The sequence below is a fragment of the Denticeps clupeoides genome, chromosome 3 (genome assembly GCF_900700375.1).
Source record: "Denticeps clupeoides chromosome 3, fDenClu1.1, whole genome shotgun sequence".
Lineage (NCBI taxonomy): Eukaryota > Metazoa > Chordata > Actinopteri > Clupeiformes > Denticipitidae > Denticeps > Denticeps clupeoides.
This window is the reverse complement of record NC_041709.1, coordinates 14,524,520-14,539,904: the sequence shown is the minus strand read 5'-3', so window position 1 is coordinate 14,539,904 and position 15,385 is coordinate 14,524,520. Positions and strand designations below refer to the sequence as shown.

The window sequence follows — 15,385 nt, the reverse complement described above, 5'->3', positions numbered from 1 at the left end:
TTTGAAAATGAGAAACAAGGTCTGGGATTGGCCCAGCCTGAATTCGACCTACAAGTATCATATCTAGAATCAGCTTGAACTTAAGTTTATAATACTATTTCGTGCAACAAAGGCATTGAAGGTTTAAAAACGTTTTTGTCTTATTAATTGTGAAAAGAGGTCTGGATGATTTCATTTGAAGTGATTTCATTGTGAGTTGAACAAGTCCCTCACACTGCCATAACATCCATGTACACTTACATTGTTAAACTGAACCTGGATCAGGCATGGAGAAATATATATATGTCAGTTATGGCAGTTTGTCACACTTTTAAGGCGCATGCCCATTCCTTTTTCACCTATGCAAAAACCTACAAATCTGTCATTCTGCAAATTAACTCAATTGTGTCTGTAGATACTGCAAATAAAAATATGAGAAACCCTATTGGTTGTTGGAATTCAGCTTGTGTGCCATTTTTCAGTGTGTGTGCCATTTTTCAATCAATATATAGTTTGAATGTTTCTTTCTATATAGGGTGTGTAAACTGAAAATCATTTCAGATAAACCCAATGTCACTTTGGTGATCACTCAATCACTTAAGAATTTAAATGACTAATAATAATTATTATTATATAATAATAATGTGTGAATAGTTTGAAAACTGATATTTATACATTTACTTTAAATTATGCCCTGAACTAATTGATCAACACACCCCTTTTATTAATTAATGAAAATTCAGAAAAGCATAAATATTTTACATTGTGAGCATACACAAGCACCTCCTAATAGGGGTTCAAGGTCTACAGACGATGAACACAAGAACAGTTGAATTTTTCAAGTCATGCGAGTGCAGTGACATGTATGCACTTCAATAGAAAGCGTTGTTATGTGTAAGTGTGTGTGTGTGTGTGTGTGTGTGTGTGTATGTGTGAGTGTGCGTTCAGAGCATGAGAGCATGTGCCTGATACTGTGTAACTACTGTAAAGCAAACAAGTTCACATCTTTTCCCATAAAAGCAGAATCAACAGTGGTTTGATAGAACACTACCAAATGAGTTGTCAAGCTAGCTGCAATAAAGAACAAACCCTAAAATACTTCAATATAAACAACATTTTTTCTATTTTTTTTCCCTCTATCTTCCTCTAAATCTTGTTGTGCTTGATAGACAAAACTAAAATTTTCAGTTTATTCTAAAATATTTTTTTAGGTCAATTTGTTCTTCATCTAAACTATTAACATTTGCCTTTTTGTTTTTAAAACACCAAATCAACACACGTCCAAATGCACCTGTCTTCTCCAAAAATATACAATTTCAATCACAACAAAATAATAACAGTTCTATAAATCATGTCTCATTTTATCAATGAATCTCTGCAAAACGTCCAGAGTGGCCGGCAACGGGGCCACTGAACTTTTCACTGACCACGCCACGGTCACCATGCAGAGTTAACCTCTGACTAGAATTTATTCATTGTTCACATCTTCAAGTTTTACATCTGAGAGGGGTAACTCTTGTGCCTCCAAGGAAATATTCTCGACGGTCGTCACTGTTTCCTCCCAACAGGCTGCTTCAGACATAGTTCACTTCCAGCAGACACAATGGGCAAGTTGTTGTCTCGGTGATGGCCGATCAGGTGCGTGATGCTCTCAAAAATGTGATCCTTTGTTCGTACCTTTTAAAAAATACAAAGTATTTTAGCCATTTTTTCATGAATTAGTAGATGAGTACACTAGTAATGTCCCAGCATTTGCCAGTCAATGAACCAATGGCAAATAATACAGTACAGGCCAAAGGTTTGGACGCACCTTCTCATTCAATGTGTTGTCCAAACTTTTGGCCTGCACTGTATAATTGTTGATGCTTCATGTATGTTTATATATAACTTCTATACACTGTTAAGCCACAACATTATGACCACCAAATAAACACTACTTTTGTTGTCAATCCAGCCCTGAACCGTCAAATCATGGACTCCACTAGACATCTGAGGTACGCTGTGGCATCTGGCATCAAGCTATCAGTAGCAGGTCCTTTAAGTCCTGGGGGTTGTGAGCTGGTGCCTTCATAGATTTGACTTGCTTGTGTAGTTTGTCCCAAGATGCTGGATTGACATCAGCAGAATTGAATGGCCAAGTCTACATATCAACCTTGTATTCCCTGGTAAGCAGCACAACCTGTCATACCCAATGAAACATTATATACTCTAGGTTCTGACACTTTTCAGCATTAACTTTTCAACAGTCTGAGCTACAGTAGCTCTTCTAGTAGATCAGACTATACGTCCACAATACAGACCAGTCTTTTTCTTGCATGGAACACTTTTGGGAGGTCTTGACCAATACATATTCTGCAGAAAATATAGCTGCAGTTTTTGAGATGTTATTACGCACTTGTCCTTTCAACACAATTAGACCCTTACATCCTTTTGCTTGATGATTTTTTTCTGCTTCCAAATTGAAGGACTAAATATTCACTTCCTGCCTAACATTTACCACACACTTCCAGCTGACATTGTTACAAAATCTTGAATATTGATATTGAAGATGGTCATAATGTTATAGCTGACTAGGTGTACACTGAAATTGAAAGTGAAGTGATTGTCATGGTGAAACACTGCAGCACAGCATAAGTGACATAATGAAATGTGTCCTCTGCTTTTAACCCATCACCCTTGGTGAGCAGTGGGCAGCCACGACAGGCACCCGGGGAGCAGTGTGTGGGGATGGTGTTTTGCTTAGTGGCACCTTGGTGATTTGAACTGGCAACCTTCCGATTAACGGTCTGCTTCCTTACCCACTAGACCACCACTGCCTCATATACAATAAGACTGAGAATGGGACAATGGGAGTTTGGTAAAGACAGGCTAGAGACAGATATGTCAAGAAGTTCAGTAGAGTTACAGTAAAGAGCCATATGGTGTGAGGAATGTATTTGACAAAACGTATTTATCACATAAATTTCTCACCGTGCCTTCGGGATCCACCAGCAAGAGGTGCTTGGCCAGCCCATTGTGCATGCCTGTAAGGACATAAGAGCCAGGGTTGGTGGTGCTTTTCCGCACCAGGAAGTCTCCATCCTCCTTTAGCAGCTTCTCTGCATCTTTGCGGCTCATCTCCCGGTGGTACCATGCCTGGCCTTCCAGCTCCTCGTGGGCCCTGAATGCTGCAGAACGGACCAACAATGGGCTTGAGTTGTCCACAGAGCTGGCCTTGTTCAGTGCTGGAGCCTGCGAGTGTATCAGGATGGCATCCTCAAATGGTTCTGTGGGCAAGACAGTGAGGCTGTTTCCTAATACAGGCCTTATGATAGAAGTATTATGGTCGAAAACATGCACCCAGGAGGAAAAAGTGAAAATTAGCTTTAGCATTAGTTGTGAGCTCTTACTCATGTCAAACAGATCCTTCCGAGGGCTATCTTTGGTTTTCCCCCTTGAGCCCCCTTCAGATGAAGGCTCACACTCCCCCTGAAGTGCTGCCAGCACCTGAGCATCTATGTGCTGGGTGTTCACGTACGTGGGAGCCTCTCCCATTTTTGGTAATGTACTTTTCCCTTCTGGCAGGCTATATATGTCACAAGATCCTAAAGAAGATGAAGAGGAATGTTAATTTTTTTCTGAATGTGAACCAGGGTGAACTCCACATCAGTTAATCCAAAAAAATGTTTATAATAATTTAAATAGCAGGGAAAAAATATATATCTACTCTAATATGCAGCAACATTAATAGAAATGATATATAGAAATATAATAGATATGATAGATATATAGATTTATATACAGTAGATATATAGAAATTATATATATAGGTGCCAGAAAGCTGTCCATATTTTTGAGTATATACTGAATTATGGACAATTGTGCAGTTCTAGTCTCAACAGTGTTGTCTGCCTGCCTGTTCTTCTCAAAAGAGGAAGGAGGCAAAAAATAACAGAGCATCTAACCTTGTTGCACAAACATGGGCCTGCCTTGGTAATATGTCTGGTCCACTCCAGGCCCTGCAGCCTTTAGGGGAAGAATGATCAGACCTTTCAGAGCACATACATTGAAAAAGAATGCAATGCATGCATGTGTACACAAATTAATGTTATTACAATGGAACGTTAGAAATACATAAAACTGATGTAACTGACTGGTTTGAAACGTCTGTAGTAACACATTATTTAGCCAGAGAGCTTCAGACATTTTTTTAGTGCAGTGAAAATGTGTAGCTGTGAAAAAGGATGTTTCGCATCCTCCCAGTTTCATTGACAGTGAATTACACTGAACTATTATATTTTGTTTGAAGTACTTCTACTGTGTTACTGTAATAAAAATGTGAAGCTTTTCATTCATTTATCCAGAGGAGAGCTGAAAACATATGCGCTGATAGGACTGTTTTAGTGAAGTGGACTAGGTAAGGGCTATACACAGTTCACAACACTGACTCTTACATTATGAGCATGTGATTTACATGACATTAACACATACATTTATTTATTTATTCCAAAAATAATGACATTTGGCACTGAGATTATGAGTGTGTAGAAAGACCGCACACCTGACTGCCCTCTGGTGGTGTTTGAATTGCCAGTCTAGCATCTATGAAGCCACCAGGAGGTGGCATCTTCCCTGGGATGTTGTTGTAGTAAGGATGATCAGGAGGTTCCTCCTCTTCCTCTGTCCATGGGGACTCCTCCATACTAAGCACTCTGGCAGAGAGAAAATGTTCTTGCGAGGTGGGCATCAAGATAGAGTTTCACAGCAACTGCTGCATGTGGCTTGGATGTAAGCTGTACTGAATTGTTACATAATCCCCAGAAAAATGTATGGATTTTTTAATTGTTATCTATTTTTGTCATTTGTTTTAATTTGAGAAATGGTAAAAGGAATTATAATTCACCATTTTTCCATTCATTTCGCATAGGGATGTAAGGATATGAAAGATTCAAAATTATTTTACATGAAATAGCAACTGCTTAAATTCTAGCATCTGTAACATGACCCTACATAACAAAACAAATATTCTAAAATGCAGCCCTCACCTATGACTTTACCAATGATGTCATGAATTAGTTTGGCCTGCGACAATGCATTTAGGTGTGAGTGCAGCACATACCTATCATGTAGAGTGGAAAGCTTGCTAGAGGGACACTGGAGGTACTGCTGGAAGCGCAGATCGAATGCTTGGCCAATAGTGCTGATCACATCCTGTGCCAGGCCATCAGAGCATTCCAGAATGTGGCATGCTGCAACAGACATGGTATGGATGAGAGAGGACATTGTCATGGTTCAGCCTGTCTGCTGTCTTACAGTTTAAGAAAGGAAGATGTGATATGTCATTGTATGTTATAAGAGTGAACACACCAAGTCTGTGAACTTTTCCACTCAATAATTTCTATTTTTGCTTATTCATTATTGTAAAATGTGTTGTTTAATGTATTTAACCCATACCATGAAATGATAACAACTATAATATATATTTCAAATTAAATTATTCATAAATTATCCGTAATATTAATAAATATAATAAATTTAATTATAATAAGTTATTTCAGGTCATATTCAGCAACTGATGGAAATGCAAAAGGAAAAATTACCTCTACGATTTACAGGGTCTTTAGCTACATATGCAACGTAATCAGTCGTATCCTGCACAACAGAAAAGTTAGTAAGAACAAATACAATCACAGGTCAGCAGGCTGTAATCTATTCCTCTATTTCGATCTTTAGTGAAGTTATAAGAAAGATATAAAATTATAAGACTGATTATGCAATGCAGGAAAAACGAAACAGTCAGAATAAAAAAAAAGTGAGCCGTTTCCATAGTGCCTTACCGGATCTCCACCAGATGCAAAGGAAATAGACTGCATATGATGATTTGCAATTATCTATAAAAACACAACATAGACAATAACAATTATTGCATGTAACTGTAAGGCTTGTCACTCCTCCCCTTTAAACAAATTATGCCTGATGAACTGTATGTACTACACGCTGAGATGCACAGTGGGGAAAGATGTTAACCTGCCTGCTTAGAATCTGGAGTCATCAGGTTTAAACTGCTGGTAGAAATGTTCAGGTTGATGCTCATTCCGGCGAACTGGAGGTTACTCTTGCCTAAAATACTAGACAGTGCTTTGGATGGAGGCTGTAGAGAAACAGAAAGCAATGACATTGTCACAAGATCAAAAATGCTTATTACATATGAAAACTATTAGTAACAGTGGTTTTGAAATTGGTGTGTCTGCGTCATACAGATTAGATTAATTTCAAATGGAACTTTATATGGCTTTCAAGTATCTGTTCCCATATTTCCCAGGTGCATTTGAAACTGTCAAAAGTTTAATAATACATCACTTATCTTCTTTGACACATAAAAACAGCAAAAATATTTCAAACAGATTTTTATTATTGTCTTTCCCAAAATTAAATAGTGAAACGGCGGGATGGATTATTTTTAGAGACGCTGTTTATGCATGTAGACACATGTACAAATGCACATGCGCGTGCACGCACACGCATGCGCAACCACCAACCCACACACACACAGACACACAAACACAGCGGGATGAGGGTTTTCAGCTCTGCCATCTGATTAGTGGTACTCTGTACTACATGAGTCACCAGGCACGCAGTGTGCACCATGAGCTGTGTGTACGCCTACGCATGCTGTACCACACATCTCTCTCTCTCTCGTCCTCCCTCCCTCTCTGACTGCCTCTTTCCACATCCTATCCTTCAATAGCTCTCTTCTTCCCCTCAACCATCTCTCTCTTCCTCTGCCACCTCCACCCATCTCTTCCACGCGCGCTCACTTTTTCCCCCCCTGCTTATTCCCCACACAACAGTCTGCTGTCATCCTTTGGTCTCACATCAGTCTCCCTAACCCACCTCACCTCCGCTCTGTCTCACTCATTCCTAGCTCTCTCTTCTTTTCATGCTCTTTCCACTCCTCCACCGCTCTATTGCTTCAGCACTGTGTACCTTCCTCTTTCGGGGAGCTCCTTTGGCGCCTGGTACAGCCTCACACAGCAGACTGATGGCCTCCCTGTTGGAAGGGTTGGAGAAAAGAAAACGCTGAAGGAGAGAGTGAAGGAAGGAAGGACAGGATAAAACAACAAAAATAGACACTGGAAATGCAGTTTTAGAAAACAACCTTGAGCAAAGATGCCACAGATGCCATACAGTCGTTATAGTCGGAGTCCACAAAATGGAAACAGAGTCCATTTTGAGAGCGCCTCATATGAAAATGCACGTTTCTCGTCGTCATTTTCATTTTCTGTTTATCATTCTCATAACAGTTAACAGATATTCATAGCAATCTTCAGCTCGACAAAGAAAAGTCATGCTTTAGATCACGATAAAGCGTTTTAAATGTGTTGCGAGGAAAGCCTATTAATAATGTGTCAATGAGAAGCGGCACTGAACATCCCCGTTGCCATAGCCAACACCAGGAAGTCAAGCAGAAAAATGGACATGACACACTGCGACAGCCATCGAGTCTGACTTTGCCCTGTGCGTCAGAGACCAGCATATCAAGCGAAAAAACAACGACCAACTCCTCTGACATGTGGCAAATGACGACCGAGCTGAACAAAATGCAAATTCTCACCTTGTTATTTGTGATCTTGTGTTGAAATCCAGGGACCTCATTGAGCGAAGGACTTCTATGCAACCTAAATACTGGAAGAGAGGAATACATTTGACTCCCAAAATTTCCCAAAAACTCGTTTTGACATGTATCTTTTCTGTTACAAAGAGGATCGGTATGACATGGAGAAAAAGACCTGATGACATTTATGATGCTGCAAAGTAATTTTTTACTTAATTTTCTCCACCCATTTCGTTTGCAACAGGTCAACAAGGACTGTGTTCAGATCTGCGAGGCTGACAGTTGTGGCTTTTTGGACCTATTTAGAGCCAGTAATGACAGAGCTGGCAGATTTGGATTCCACTGCAGATGACAGCTCGAAAGGGCTCCACACTCTGGGATATCACCGGTCAGCGCAGGAACACCCATTATTTTAGATGTAACTTTCCCCTGCTGACAACAAACCATGCAACACTATATGGCAGATAACCAATATTCTGTTTTATGGAGATACAATTTAACATGATTCATTTCTGCTCAAGCATTCATTAAGAGGATATTGTTAAGGTTGTGTGTCTAAAGCCTTTAAATGCTTCTGATCATTTGATGTCATCAGATCCTAGCATTTCCGCATTGGCCATATATTTGTCGACAACAATGGAAGCATCCTGCGTTTGATTTCACAATTCAAATCTCCAAACTTTATTTTAGTTTAACTTAAATTTAGTGTAGGAAGTTTTAGTGTAAAATCTAATCTTAACATCTTTCTATGGCCAACAGGATAAAAAAAACAATGGTATCAGATGTCAGTCGACATATCTGACACCCCGGCATACCTGAGATTAATTTACAAACTCACACACAGACGTTCATGCATGCACATACATTTCAGCACAACATGATCCAATTAATCTCTGAAATCCCATGCAGTAAAATATCCACCCACATATGGCACCAACTCTGAGTAATATCACCGCCAGGGAACATTTTGTTCTGGGGGGAAAAGTGATGACATGCGTCCCTCTTTTTAGCATCTATGCCTAGTCTTCATATTTTAAACAAACTTGCCATGTGAATGCAGGAGAGACAGGACAGATTAGAAAATTGTTCATTATAGTTTTTGTGTGAAATGTTTCAAATGTATAACTGTATGTGTATAATTTGCATATGTCTGGGAATATGTAAACCTCAACCATCTAAACTGGATTAGAGTAGTAATCCGGTGTGATACTACAGGGAGTTAATATACCATCAGTAGTATTTCATATAGGCACAATAACAACAATAAAAAAAAATACAGTTCTGCTACTTGAGGATACAACAGCAAAAATAGATACATTTGTTTTATACAATACATACAATTTCATAAACCTTAATGGACTAAAAGTAACATGTTACTTAAACTAAAATGGGCAAAAGTGGACCCAAAGTCCTCCACCAAGGAAACGTTTGGAATGGTTGCCAACCAGCTCCAATATTTGATCTGTTGTTCATTGATTAAAGCAAAACAGTCATTTGATGATAAAAAAAAACCTTCACACATTGTACGAACATAATACATTTTATTTAAGATACATTTTCAACTGTCGTGATAATCTGAATGCATGCAGCATTTTGATTCAACCAGCAGCATCTTTCAAAATGTATTTCCTGTTACCAGGCCATGCAGCTTTATGAGCAGCTGCAAGCTACAGCAACTTTAAATAGCCATTACCTCTACCTTATCCTTAACCTCACCGCACCTAACCAGTCTGAATCACCTGTGCTGGATGACACGTCTCCAGAAGAACTGTCTTCTGCAGTCTGCTGCCAAACCCTCCCCATATCACAAGGCTCTGTTCACATGAATGCTCGATATCTCATGACGTGAGTAAGTGGTGATGAAGAATTACAACCTAATCACTTCTAGATCGTTGTAAGGCTGGACACAAATCCACCAACAAGATTGTGATGAGTAAAAGTGGCCATTGTGAGTGCTGGATTCTCATTGAAGAACTGGGACAGTTTATGTGGATCTATTCCTTTATTCTGCACTGATCTTAACGCAGAGGGATGGACCTGCAAGTAGTAACAGCAGAGCCTGTGAGCTCCACAGAAAAAGATGAGAGTAATATTTGCACAGAATATTCCAAATTAAATCCTCAGTGCTGCATGATGTCTAGGGAATACTAGATATGAACACTTAATTCTTGATTAAACCCTGACCGGCTTTAGTGTTATTCTGCTTAGCCCTTATAAATATGTATCTACATTTTTCATAACCAAATATGAAGCTAGATAATAAAGGTTTATGTCTACTAATCTCATGCCTTGGGTTCTGTACCAACCTTAGCCATTGCATAATTTAAAACAACGTGTGGAAAATGTGGAATACCTTTTAAACACCCACATGCACAACATGCACATGCAGTTGGGATTATCATTGGAAAGTGAACATGTCGTTCCCAAGGGCAAAGTTATTTCAGACCCCTCTGTGTGTGTGGGAAATGGGTGTCAGAGAGAAAACACTGTCAATGTCAATCATTGTCCTTTTAGCCTAATGGTGCATGATGTGTACGGCCAAGCACATGAAACTAATTAAAAGTGCTGTGAGCAGCACCGCACACTGAACTCGGTGCCGAACCGCTGGAAAACACTGCAAACATGATGAAACAGACGTTGTGAAAAGAAAATGGGAGAAAAAAAACAAAACAAAATAAAATATATGAAAAAATAAAGAAAGGGAGGTGGAATTGAACAATGCAAGTGAACGAGACGCTGACCCCAAAAGTCACTGTATTGACTGAACATGTCAAAGCCAGTCTGTTCCGGTGTCTGAGTACTAATGGTGGCGTCATGCAGACCAGCTATCTCGTACAGGAGAAACATGAATGAAAGCAAAGTGGCATGTGCTGAAATTGAAAGATTTCTCTACAATGAACTGAGTGTGAGTGAGGGCGAGAGCTTGCATCGTACAATAGCTCTGCTTCGCACCATCCTTTTTAGACTTTGCACTCTGTTCTAACTTAAATTAGACACCGCGTTTTCCAGGGGGCATCACGCTATTCACACACGGTCACAGCAATAACTTTGTGGGAGCCCCCATCCAACCATTCACGGGTTTACGTCACATGGCTTCATTTTCACAGTTGTGAACATAAAAGGCAAATACGGCATTGTGTAACATCCAATGTGCATTAAGTAATGAAGGCCTGGTCAGGCCGTCTGAAATAGGTATGGAACCGCCTGGCAACTGCTTCCCTGCAGTCACAACAGACAGGGGAGAAAAAGAATATGGCAGATGCAGACAGTGTTAGCAGCACCGCAGACACTGTGTGCCATAACTATTCATTGGCAGAGAGATGACGAATTGTTGAACCGGTGTACTCAGTTCAGGCTAGTCAGCCATGCTGTTGTTTTGCCTTCAAAGCTTTTCTCTCGCTGTGATTTTTTTTTTTTCCCCCATGATGACCTTCTCTGTCGTCTGAATTATTAAATAGCTGTTTTCGGCTCTTCCCATCAAGATAATCTCAGAACGCTTTCACCAACACAAGGGCAAAATTGAATCATCTCCCATTTGTCATTCTCCATTCATTCAATGAGTGAACAGAAAGAATGGGGTGGAAAAGGGGAAGGGAACAGCAAGAGAAGAAGAGGGGAAGAGGACAAAACGGAGACTTACCTTTACAATATACGTCACTCCAGGTCCAGAGATCTTCTCACTGGAGTGCAACCATCCCCTGGAGGGCTTATTCATAAGCCCACCTGCCCCAGGGTTCCAGTCCTCCCCACCCTGCTGCTGCGTCTCCTCCATCCTCCCCTTCTTGCCTGCACTCATGGCGCCTGTGTCCTGCTGGGAGCACGGCGATCCGGTGGAGGCTGAGGCACAGGAGCTGCCGCCGGTAGCTGCGGAGGGGCCGGAAGGGCCAGGGCTCCCAGAGCCGCCGCCAGCTCCACCTCCTCCCCCCTGCAGCTTGGATACAGCCAGGTCTTTCACGGCAGAGGGCAAGCTCTTAATGCCCAGCAGGCTGCTGGAGTTGGCAAATTTCAGACTGGACACTTTGTTAATGAGGGTGCAGAGGGTCGTGCCACTGTCCTCGGGGTCGGCGGGGAGCCCCTCAGCCGGTGGGGTATAGGAGGGCTCGCCGGAGGGGGCCGGAGTGGCCGAGACCTTGGCATTCATGGAGAGGCCGTGAAGAAGCTCATCGACGGACGTCACAGACTCATTCCTGAAGCGGTTGTATTTGGTACGGTGAAGCATGCCCTTCTATCTGCCGCTTACAGATGAGCTGGCAGATGCAATGCCGGGCTAATTATTCCCTTCTTGAACATAGCAAATGCCTTACAGCCACGCCAAGGCTCCACAGACGCGGGTCATTAATAATTTTCCTCAGTTCGTTGATGGGGATGGTGGCTGGCCTTGCTGCTGCTGGGCTGCTGTTACCGAGATCCAGCGCTACAATCCAGTTCAGAGGCTAGAAAGAAAAATCAAAAGAGCAAAATCCATGGAAACGGACGATCTTTAAAAAAAATCATAAAAAAGGAAGGAAGGTCGAGAGATAAAGAAAAGATGGTGGTCGGATGATCAGATTCTCTGTCGTGGTCCAGAGAAGAAGGCAGGTCCAACAGAAGTGATCACCAGCCATCCACCGATGCCTGCCGGCTCACAGTAAAAGCATGAGTCACTGATCTGAGAAGACCCTTCTCAACAAAAGGCTCAGTGAACACTGCAAATCACTTCCTGTTGCAAAAAAAATAAAATCCTCCCACTTACAGCACACCATAACCAATCAATTCTCAAATTTCCCAGACTGATACTTCCTACGGGTTGCGGGACTACATAAATAATAAAAAAAAAAAAAAATCCTTAATTTCACCGCTGTGGAAAATTGTGGAAAAACCTAAAAAATAATCATTTTAAGGAAAATCAGCTCATGTAGTTGCTGCTCCATTTTCTGTCATTCAATGACATCATGAATAAACGTTGGCTGATAGCTATCTTCATTCAAAAATTCAAAAAATAGCAAAAGCTAGAGAACAACATGAGTTACAGGCAGAGGACGCAGCACAACTGCAAAATGTGACATTTACATGAATTCGACATGGAATCTGTGGGAAGCGCATATGATTATATGTTTTTTATTGCTAGCCAGGATGCTTTTTCAGAAAAAAAATATAATCATCATCTGTTCAAATGCTGCCTATGTCACGCAGCCACAAAATTCAGAAATTCAAATGCTCTGAGCCATTTCTAATCACGTAAGAAATTAGCAATACTAATTAAGAATTGTAACAATACAGTAAAGGGTGATTTCGGAAATGCAATTAATCTTAATGTGTTTATTGCCCTCATTTTCATGTTTAATTTTGACAATTACCAAGCCCACATATTATTCCAAGACTAGTGCAATTTCTATTAAATATGTAAAATGCCATACAAGACAGATGTTTCCTATGTTTAACAAAGAATCATTTCTATTAATTTGAAAATTCTAAAAACAAAAAGAACAAAAAATCATTTATACCTCCACAGATTCACATGCATTTCTGCTCTGTTTTTTGTGTAGAAAAAAAGGAGAGCCCTAGAATTAAATTTGGTGCATTATCTATGTACGCAAAAAAAAACACAATGTAATAGTGTAATTACAGCAAACACAGACTCCTCAAGCATCAGCACACAAGACTGAAGACACAACTACGACAGACTATCGTTAAAAAAGCAGCCAAAAGCCATCAAGCCATCTACATTAAGCCAGAAATAAAAACCATTCATGTAAAATGTCCACAGCAGCGCGTGTCGGGTGACTGCCAGTCATTCATAAGCTTCCTCCTTCTCGCCTCCTGCTGCAGCGTTCGCACTGCAGTGTGCCTCCCAACATCTCCTCCGCCTGGTAAATACAAGAAGAAGAAAAAAAAGGAACAAGGAGCACGTTTGCTCTCTCCTCCTTAGAATCGTCAGCGGTAAACACACGGAAAAAAAGGAGGGATGGCTCCTCCTGAAAGCAGCTTAAAGAGCCCACAAATAGAACAAAAGGGAGGGAAAAAAAAGACCGATGCTGAGGAAGGTGATGGCGATGATGATTTTCTCCCAGTGTGAATGGAAAGCAAGCTCACATACCAGTGTTTCTGTGAATGGAAAGAGGCCTTTCTGCCTCTGCAAGGCAATCCCTTGGGATCGAATGGTCCTATCCAATAAGAGAAGAGCAGGATGACTCATTCAGGGATGGCTTGCAGAATAGTGGAAGAGACCATTCCCAGCGTAGGTGCACATATGTTCCCTTCCCATGTTGCTTTTTAATACACTGTATGCCTGTTTTTATTGCTTTTAAATGTTGGTGGCCTTCATGTGGTGCTACTGTTCTGGTTTTCACTTTCATGCTCAGGATTGCAAATGTCATAGATACATTTCAACATCTATATGAGTTAGTGGGATAACATTTCCACATTTTTTCGCTGTCGCAGTACAAACGACAAGATGATTCATCAGTGTTTTTTTTCTTCATCTTGTAAAAGTTTTAAATAATGGCAAATACAATAGGTCATAAGGAGCCAAGCATTACGCTATTATTAAAAAGAAGAATAATCACAATTGACAACAGTTTATTGCATTTTACAGAATTCTTTTGCATACGTACATTGCCTTTGTGGATGTTCCTTATGGTTTATGTCATTTATGCATATATTTTATAGTTTGTGTGTATGAAAATAGCATAATGTCTAAATGCAATGTTAGTGTTGCTGATGCTTTAATGCTGATTGTTATATTGGTATATTATTCATATTTTCTCGTTATTTTTACAATCTGCTGTATTTAGATAAAATACTAGTTAATGCCCTTGTGTTTAAACAACCTGATTTATGATGCCACAAGCGGTCGTAAGAGATGTGATTACAGATACAATTCATACATTTTTTTTCAATGCACTAAATGTAATCAAGTTGTGGGCATATTATCATTTATAATATAATATCCTCTGAGCCTAGATTCGCAACTGTTACTAATACGTCTGTAATCAGGCAACTGCAGCTTCATTCACTCACACGCATGTAAACGCCACGCCGCACCCAGAAATAACACGGGCGTGGGCGCACGGCTCCACAAAGCAGCGTCTGCGGCGGGCAGATCCCTGCGGCCGGTGGGATCGTGACTGGAGCGTCTCCGGTTCGGTTCTGGGGCGACGAGGAGCCCATTAGATAGCCTGATCTTATTCGCTCCAGTCATCGGAACTCCTTACGTGCCCCCATCCCCCTCCTGTAGAAGGTGGGGAAAGGTCAGCCATTTTAAAATACCAAAGCCATTAAAGACCAACAGCTAATACATACATATAACGTGTATATATGTATATAAAGTGTCAAATATATATATGTGTGTGTGTGTGTGTGTGTATAGTAGCTTTGTGCTCATCTTGACAGACCGCCTATAGGTACAGAACCTTTACCGTAACCATAGTTTCGCCGACGGCACAGCAATCAGGTTCTGCTGCGTGGGCTGCCGGTACGTACCGACGGCTCATGCCCACCAAATGCCAGTCACCTCGCCTGGCACGCTGCACTCCGAGCACTGGCGGTTCAAGATCGAGCACGACGGCATCAGACTTATACTAACTCTGCTCTAAATTTCCGTTGTTGTGAAGAAATGCATTTGTTTTATTTCACGATCCTCTTCAAATTGGCAACTGAACTGAACCTGCGACATTATTTGCATGCTCGTAGTCTTGTGGGGAGAAAAAAACTAAACTACGTCTGCTAATTTGACGTAGCAAAAAAAAACAGTCTTTGGTAAGACGAGCTGGACATAATCCGTTTCCAGGGCAACATTGTACGAGACCTTTAGAACAACGCGCATGCGCGGCT

The 15,385-nt window shown here is 40.8% G+C and overlaps 1 protein-coding gene across 2 annotated transcripts; it reads right to left on the bottom strand.

Annotated features, from left to right (window-relative positions):
- Window positions 1-194: 194 nt before the first annotated feature.
- shc3 (SHC (Src homology 2 domain containing) transforming protein 3) lies at window positions 195-15,283 on the bottom strand. 2 transcript variants are annotated; one of them, XM_028974686.1, is made up of 13 exons: window positions 13,650-15,283; window positions 11,214-13,419; window positions 7,574-7,644; window positions 6,946-7,009; window positions 5,990-6,109; window positions 5,796-5,849; window positions 5,559-5,610; window positions 5,078-5,207; window positions 4,520-4,670; window positions 3,924-3,984; window positions 3,369-3,563; window positions 2,950-3,245; window positions 195-1,656 (listed from the first exon to the last, which is right to left on the bottom strand). In XM_028974686.1, the coding sequence occupies exons 2-13, from the start codon at window positions 11,790-11,792 to the stop codon at window positions 1,528-1,530; spliced, it is 1,902 nt and encodes a 633-aa protein (XP_028830519.1). In that variant the 5' UTR covers window positions 11,793-13,419; window positions 13,650-15,283; the 3' UTR covers window positions 195-1,527. The 2 variants fall into 2 exon arrangements, with proteins under 2 accessions (XP_028830519.1, XP_028830518.1); XM_028974685.1 differs by having other exon boundaries at window positions 11,214-14,783; window positions 15,035-15,283.
- Between the last annotated feature and the right edge of the window lie 102 nt (window positions 15,284-15,385).

Bases quoted from the DNA above. Each gene is read 5' to 3' on its own strand.
- shc3 (XM_028974686.1), bottom strand. From the start codon at position 11,792: ATGCTTCACCGTACCAAATACAACCGCTTCAGGAATGAGTCTGTGACG. The intron at 7,010-7,573 runs GTGAGAATTTGC...CCCTTCCAACAG, and splicing joins ACAAGATCACAAATAACAAG to GGAGGCCATCAGTCTGCTGT. The intron at 4,671-5,077 runs GTATGTGCTGCA...TCTCTCTGCCAG, and splicing joins CTTTCCACTCTACATGATAG to AGTGCTTAGTATGGAGGAGT.